The sequence below is a fragment of the Triticum dicoccoides genome, chromosome 6B (assembly GCF_002162155.2).
Source record: "Triticum dicoccoides isolate Atlit2015 ecotype Zavitan chromosome 6B, WEW_v2.0, whole genome shotgun sequence".
NCBI classification, from domain to species: Eukaryota; Viridiplantae; Streptophyta; class Magnoliopsida; order Poales; family Poaceae; genus Triticum; species Triticum dicoccoides.
This window is the reverse complement of record NC_041391.1, coordinates 292,795,059-292,802,901: the sequence shown is the minus strand read 5'-3', so window position 1 is coordinate 292,802,901 and position 7,843 is coordinate 292,795,059. Positions and strand designations below refer to the sequence as shown.

General features: G+C 43.2%; 1 protein-coding gene across 3 annotated transcripts; it reads left to right on the top strand.

Moving 5' to 3' along the window:
• The first annotated feature begins 3,335 nt into the window (after nucleotides 1-3,335).
• On the top strand, nucleotides 3,336-7,241 carry LOC119325151. Of its 3 annotated transcripts, none has more exons than XR_005157362.1 (5): nucleotides 3,336-3,459; nucleotides 3,624-4,184; nucleotides 5,549-5,836; nucleotides 6,742-6,806; nucleotides 6,935-7,241. XR_005157362.1 is itself a non-coding variant. In XM_037598901.1 (3 exons), exons 1-3 carry the CDS (start codon nucleotides 3,388-3,390, stop codon nucleotides 4,876-4,878), a joined length of 1,254 nt encoding a protein of 417 aa, XP_037454798.1. In that variant the 5' UTR covers nucleotides 3,336-3,387; the 3' UTR covers nucleotides 4,879-5,137. The 3 variants fall into 3 exon arrangements, 1 of the variants encoding a protein (XP_037454798.1); XR_005157363.1 differs by having other exon boundaries at nucleotides 5,494-5,836; XM_037598901.1 differs by lacking the exons at nucleotides 5,549-5,836; nucleotides 6,742-6,806; nucleotides 6,935-7,241 and adding an exon at nucleotides 4,258-5,137.
• Nucleotides 7,242-7,843: the final 602 nt, after the last annotated feature.

The following is a 7,843-nucleotide window of genomic DNA, read 5'->3' as shown; positions in this document are numbered from 1 at the left end:
ATCACTCTAGTAAGTCTTCAAGGCAGACTTCCAAACCTTCACATACTTTGTTCACCGGCAATCCACAATGACTCTTGGATGCTTAGAACGCGACGCCTAACCGGCTGGAGGATTCACAGTCCTCAAGTGTAACAAGTCTTCAGATCACGCGAACAGAAAGACTTCAGTGATGCCTAACACTCTTTGGCTCTGGGTGTTTTGGGCTTTGTCCTCGCAAGGATCTCTCTCTCAAATGCTTTGGAGGTGGGTTGCTCTCAAATGACAAAAGTCGTGCACTAACTCTGAGCAGCCACCAATTTATGGTGTAGGGGGTGGGCTATTTATAGCCAGGAGGCAACCCGACCTGATTTGTCCGAAATGACCCTGGGTTTCTAAGGAACTGACACGTGTCCAACAGTCATATTTCAAACACACGCGACAGCTTGACTTGGGCTACAAGTAAAGCTGACTCATCCGACTCTGGATAAGATTTGCTCTCATTGTCTTCACTCGGAGACATAGGATTTGGTTGAGCATCACTTCAGTCACTCTGACTTTGTTCACCTGGACCCTACTTAACAGTGCGGTGGTTCCTATGACTCAACAAAGAAGAAAAGGAAACTACAAAACAACTATGTCTTCGCACTCCATAGTCTTCATGTAAATGTCTTCTCGAGTCATAATCTTCATTGTGAATATCTTCACATACCACTGTTATCTTCAATGTCTTCACACATTTTTAGGGGTCATCTCTGGTAGGTAAACCGAATCAATATGGGACTACTACCTGTGTTATCCTGCAATTCTCACAAACACATTAGTCCCTCAACCAAGTTTGTCGTCAATACTCCAAAATCAACTAGGGGTGGCACTAGATGCACTTACAACGTGAGGAGAAGGGTTGAGGCTAGCGGCGACTCACCTCAATGCACCTCCTTTTTCCATCGCCGCACGGGAAGGGATAGCCACGCAACCCCTTCTCGTCGGGCTCGAGAAGGCAGAGTTGGCCGCCATTGCTGGATCTTGCCAGCTTGAGTCACACGGCTGGATAGAAGAGGAGGGGGCAAACCACGGCGACGGTGACATCCAGATTGAGGGGGGCGAGGCTGAGCCCCCTCGCCCGCGACCCCGTCCCGGTCGGCTGCGTGTCGTGGCTCCGGAAGACGCGGAGGTGGAGGAAGCGGGAGGAGAGGCGCATGATCTCGGGCTCGATGTGCATGCATCATAGCCGGAGACCCGTGGATGAGCTCGCCGGAGATGGCCTGTAGCCGGCGCACGTCCTTGGAGGGCTCGGGTTTCGGGCGTCTCCGTCCATGGCTGCCGGGCCGGACCGGGCGACGAAGGGGAGGGGGAGTGGCGATGGGGGAGCGAACGGGGCGAATGGGAGCAGGAGGAGCCAGGCAAGCCACCACGCCCCACCTCATCGAAGTACGACTAATCCACGGCCACCACGCAGCGACCCAAAAGATGAAACATTGAAAACACCCACCGTGGGGCAACGGAATATCAGGCGGTGGCACGGGCAGTGGGAGGGGATATTTTCACCGCTCGAGCCGCCGATGGGCACACGTAACACCCTCCCAACCACGGCAACCGACAGGCGAGGCCCACCGGAGAGAGGCAACACCCATCAGCGAGACACATGACTAAATCCAGCGTGAGAAAAAACGAGAAAAACGGTAACTATTCATTGTAGCAGTAGATCATCTCCATCCGACGGCCGAGGTCTTCCAGGAGCGACATCCAACGGTCTAGAGTGCATCAAAAATCTGATCCGACGGTCCATATTCGCTAAACTCTGAGAACGTCCATGTTCTCCCAATGTGCTTATTTGTGGATGGATTTGGATCCCAGCGGGAGCATGTTTCTTTTTTGGCAGTTTTCATCTCGCAAAACCAAATGTGCCGGCCCACGTGTGCTACTCCTATGCGAACCCTCGACTCTTAAGGAGCTCCCCGAGCGAACGACTTTTCTTTTTACGAACGAGTAGCTAGCTGGGCCGGCCCACCCAAGGGGAAGCGCGGGCGCCTTTTTTTCTTCCTGGCTCTGAGAGAGTTGAGAGCTCCTATTTGCCGCGCGCGGGCGGCGGTCGAGCATTCGCTGAAGGAGGAGCGCATGGGCCGGCCCATTAGGAGGAAACGAGCTCAGAAGTAAAGAAAAAAAACAAAAATTCATGTGCCCGCAGAAGTTCGAACTCACGACCTCCATTTTTAAAGCTAGCGTTGCTAACCGTCAGAACCGGTGACGAACTCTGATAATACGAGCCGCGAACTTTTAAGTACCATACACTGTTGAATCTTTTTTTTAAGTACACATAAAATATTTTGTAATATCCGTTAAACATTTTCTTAAATTAAGCTGAATATTTTAAATAATAGATGATGTACTTATTTTAATATACAATGAACATTTTTGAAAAAAACATGAATATATGAGCTGAACAATTTTCAGACACGTATTGTAAAAATACGTTGAACAATTTGCGAATACACATTGAACATTGTGTAATATACACTGAACAAAATTAAGAAACATAGTAAACATTTGTATATTTGTTGAAAAACCAAAACCAAAATAAAAAAATTCCAAAATATATATACTGAACATTTTTTATATCCATTGAACATTTAAAATAATACATGATGAACATTTTTGGAACAATATGAATATATGTGTTTTACAATTTTTGAATACGCATTGAACATTTAGTAAAAAAACGTTGAACAATTTCATAATATACGATGAACATTTTTTTAATACACGATGAACATTTTCATATGCAAAGGTGAACAATTTTCATAATATAGAATGAACATTTTTCTTGATACAATGAAATTTCTTGTAATACACGGTGTACATTTTATATAACACACAAATAAAAAGAAGAAAACAGAAAAAGAAACAGAACAGAAAAATAAAAAATAATGTAAAAGAAAATGAAACAAAAAAGTAACCAAAACAGAAAAATAAAAAAACCCGAAGAAAACAACAGAAAACCGGACAAAACAGTGAAAAACTGGAAGCAAAAAACCGCAGAAGAAAAAAAAAACCCTGCAGAAGCAGCGAAGGAAACGACAGCGAAGGAAAACAAACGGCACAGGAAATCGTACGTGGGCCGGCCCAAGTGGTGGATCGCTTCAGCGAAGGTGCAGCTCCTGGCCGGTCACGCGCGTCATATAGGATCCACCGAGAGAGTCGGAAAATCCGCAGAGAGTCCGGGGGTCTTCGGACATCACCACCAGATCACGTTCAATGGGCCTGGGCTGACTCTAGAAAGGAAACGGAAATAGATGGGCCCAGGACGAGCCAGATTATTTGCATCTCATGTATAAATAGTCGATCAGGACGGCAATCTTTGTCGACCTAGGGTTGCATTACCCTCTAGCCGCCGCCGAAGGCGTGAGCAGGATGACGCCGAGCGTCGACGCCGGAAAGCCGCCTGAAAGATCATATGTGAGAGCCATCTTTTGCGATCTGCAGGTATTACAACATCTATATCCTGTCCTTAATTTGATTCTGCTAGCAAAGGTCAAATAATTTTCACGAGATTGATGTAGATCGATGGAAGCATTATTGTTTGGTCCGGCTATATCAGTATGTTTCCTTTTTCATTGTATTTAGCTTTAGATCCTCTCCTGTAACAGGCTTGCATCTCTGAGCCCGCTAGAATTTTTCATTACTGGACGCGGAATATTGTTGGAGGACTTCTTAATTGGGTTAATTGGGTACCAGCAAGGGAAAGTGCAAGAGGAACTGGAGAAGTAGGAGAAACAATCAAGGTAATGGAAACAAGAACGGCAGAAAAAGAATCTCCTTATGACTACAACCAGAAACAGTCTGATGTGTACCATGGCATCGGCGATGGCAACGCTGGCAGCAGCGTAGATGGTGATGATGATAAGAAGGCGTGCCATGACATTCGTGATAGTGGCTTTGACTATGGGCCCCAAGACATGGCTGATGGGTACTACAGCGGCAGCGATGATGGCATCGATAGGGAGTTGCCACCACCGAGTCATAGAATTTCTTATAATGGAGACAGTAAAAACATACAAGTAGCCCACTCATTTTCTCAGTACCGGGTCGAGCTGTTCACTGTGCGTCCCCGCTTCAGCTTCACGGGGACATTTGTTGTCACTGATGGTTTTTCTGCCTACTACTGGTCCTCACAAAAAGAACAGATTTATCACATCGTTGATTCACAGGTATGCACTATTTTGTACTTTTTTTTCCTGTATTGCTTTTGAATCTTTATTATCGAGTGAACTGTATGTGCAGCATAATTTGGTGCTCCACTCAGAAGGCGGTGCCCTTACGGACACCTTCTGGATTAAAATCAAAATCCTAGAGGACAACAGCGGCGCTGATCATGATTCTGGATATTTCTCATTCACAGTGGACCCATACGTTTGCAACAATGTCATAACCCACACCATCTCAACTAAACAGCGCCGCAAAATAGATTTGACTTTCATGGCGTTGCACACAGCTATACAGGCCAATGTGTACGTCAACTTTGATTTCGTATGTCGTAATGCCACTAAGCCTGGCACCATCTACTATGTCTATGGTGAAATCACCGCACACCACCAACTCTACGATGGTGAGAGTGTCATGCTCTTTTCTCGTGGGGAAGAAAACAAAGCAGTGGTTACTGATGGTGGTGAACTACCACTCTCACGGAATTGTGCAGCTGTTCCAATATACTTGGAGCCTCTCTTGATACTCAAACTGAACCTGCATGTTCCAATTAAATGTGATCATGATGATGAGGATCATACCATTGCCTTTCGAGATTATATTACTTTTTACCGTGACGAGTATGAAAAGATAATCTGCAGTGCTGACAGTGCAGAATGCCAACATGGTAAAGTTAAAGTGCGGATTTCATACCAGTAGTTGCAGTGCCCAGATGGATGCAATGTGTACTGAAGTTCTATCTTATAGTTATTTATGTATGGAATGTGTCATCTGGTATGACACACACCAATGAATATTAATGTACGCTTCCTTGTAAGACGTGCAGTTATAATTTGATCTAGATTACTGAATTTGTAGAAATATTGCAAGCTTGTGGAACATGTGTTTTATAATTTTGTTGGGATTATTTCTCCCCTGCTTTTCAATAATTCCATGATTGATTCTTTCTCTTTTTTAATTAATACTCCATCCGTCTCATAATATATTGGATGTTATAACGGATATTCGTTTTTGAGCTCAGGCTCAGATGCTCCCTATATCTCTGCCGTCCAAACAAAACAGCAGAGATCCACGATATTACTAGATGTATTTCTCCTCTATATTGAGTCATTATGATGGGCTGTCTATCTGTACTACTCCCTTCGTCCTTAAATCTAAATATAAGTCTTTAGACATTTTAAATGCAACATACGATGTATATAGATATTTTAAATACAACATATGATGTATATAGACATATTTTAGAGTGTAGATTCACTCATTTTGCTTTGTATGTAGTCATTTGTTGAAATCTCTAGAAAGACTTGTGTTTAGGAACGGAGGGACTAGTCATTATGACGGGCTGTCTATCTGTACTTATGACGGGCAGGGTGGAGTCCCTGCTTAGCGGGTCCAATCTGAAGCCATGAACCTCGACTACTCCAGCCCGTGACACGAGCAACCGTCAGACTGTTCGATTTTGTTACCAGCAGCATCACCAATGTCTGGCGACGCGTTGGAGGCACAGAGGACGAGGGCCGGCGTCGTCGGCGGCGGGAGCAGCAACCGTATTCAGGTGTCCTTCTTCTACGTCAACCCGGCCAAGGTATTTGTTGACGCAGAGGTACATGCAGTACAGGGAAGTGGAGCTCTCCGGTCTCGGCATGGGTACGTTACGGTACGTTACTTACTCCTCCTGGCATAATGTCAAACATGTCTGCAATTGCCGCATGATTTGTGTTGACTCTTTAAATTTCAAAACCACTAGTTTAAGGCTTAAAGAGGAAAGAGAAGGTACCGTCTTCACATTCCCCCTGTCCCTAAATATAAGTCCTTTTTAGAATTCCACTATAAAGACTACATTTGGATGTATATAGACACCTTTTAGAGTATATATATATGTTCACTCATTTTGCTTCATATGTACTCCCTCTGTAAATTAATATAAGATCGTTTAGATCACTAAAGTAGTGATTTAAATGCTCTTATATTAGTTTACAGAGGGACTAGTATATAGTGGAATCTCTAAAAAGGACTTATATTTGGTGTCAAAAAACGCCTTACATTATGGGACGGAGGGAGTAGTATATATTTTGCATGAGACATGTTGAACCATGAACAATTTTTTGGCTGTTCTTTTTAGCCTGAAGGCAAAGGGGAAATCTGTGTGCATTTGGGATCATCCTGTTTACTATTCACACATTGTAACAGCCTGAAGGCAAAGGGGGGAAAATTTATGTGCATTTGGGATCCTCCTGTATACTATTCCACACAATGTCAAGTCCTATACCTGATTTTGCCATCAAAATTTTCAGCAGTTGGGCAGTACTGTGGTTTTAGATCATTGGGGAACATATCTACTTAATATGCTTACAGCCATAGCGACGGTTGTGACCATGGCAGAGATTTTGAAAAACAATGGCTTCGCTGTCAAGACAAGAACCTTTTTCATTGCCCCACATTACAAAATTATGCCTGTTCCTGCAGAAAACAAACACTATACTTATATATGCCTGAAAGCATTATATTGAGAGCCTGCTTTTTATGGTACAAACTTTCTCTAACCAAGAATAGTATGTGCAGAGATTAGGACATCTACCTTGGAAATCAAGGATGAGATGAGAGGGCAGCCAATCCAAAAGGCTAAGGTTTGTTCAGACTAATCCTAATTGTGATATTGTCAAAGTGTTCTCTTTAGAAGGATATCATTCAAATGTTGTTCATTTTACCCGGATGTTCTTATCTGGAAAATAGTCACGCTCAACATTTTGCACAGATTGAGATAGGGCTGTGGAAGACTGACAAGTTTGATGATTTGATGGCCATAGCTGCATCAGAGGCAGCCACAGGAGATGACCAGGAGGAGACCTAGAAATTAGTCATCTACATAGGCTGGCTTTTGTTTTCGTATGCTAGTTTTTTATAAAACGGGGTTCTTTTGTTAGTTTTGGTTAAAACTGGAAACTGAGTAAAGGTGCAGTTGAGGATGTGTGTAATTTTTTATCAATGTGAACCCCTAGAAAATACTAAATTATATTTGATTCATTCAAAAGGCATGCAGAAGCTGCTGTCACCTTGATTCATTCAAAATGCAAAATGCAATTGTGGCAAGAGTTGAAAACGCAAGTGTTCCTGTCGAAGACTGGTTGATGCTATGAGTTGACAGCAAAATCAGAAGTCCGGAACACAATGGACTGAACCAGATAAATTTTGATGCCACTCATGCAGTCTCTACAAAGAGCTTTAACACTTGTAAAATTTAATAGCTCTTGCGCAAATTTCATTGGTTGCATACCTCCAAACAATCACTTTCAGAAACACATGTGCTTTAGAGCATCTTCAATAGAAGATGCAAATCTGAGGATGTAAAAATTTACACCTTTAAAAAGTGCTTATTGCATCTGTGCAAAAAAGGCAACTCCAACAGATGATGCATATTGAAGATGTAAAAGAGCAACTCCACTAAAAGATGCATACTAGAGATGTGAAACCGCCGGCCGCCGGCCACGCGGCTGTGTACAGCCGTTGTACATTCGCATTCGCACATTGGAATTTCATACTTCTAACAACAAAAGTGCACCATCAACCAAAATTTCAAATCCTATAAGCAAAAGTTAATTGTCTCAAACAAAGTTCTTGGTCCGACAAATTAAACTGCACATAAAACATCACTCAATTTTTGTAC

What these genes read in the sequence shown, in the direction of transcription:
- LOC119325151 (XM_037598901.1), top strand. Translation starts at nt 3,388, where the DNA reads ATGACGCCGAGCGTCGACGCCGGAAAGCCGCCTGAAAGATCATATGTG. An exon ending in CCATCTTTTGCGATCTGCAG is followed by an intron (nt 3,460 to 3,623) that starts GTATTACAACAT and finishes CTCCTGTAACAG; the next exon opens with GCTTGCATCTCTGAGCCCGC. An exon ending in ATCACATCGTTGATTCACAG is followed by an intron (nt 4,185 to 4,257) that starts GTATGCACTATT and finishes CTGTATGTGCAG; the next exon opens with CATAATTTGGTGCTCCACTC.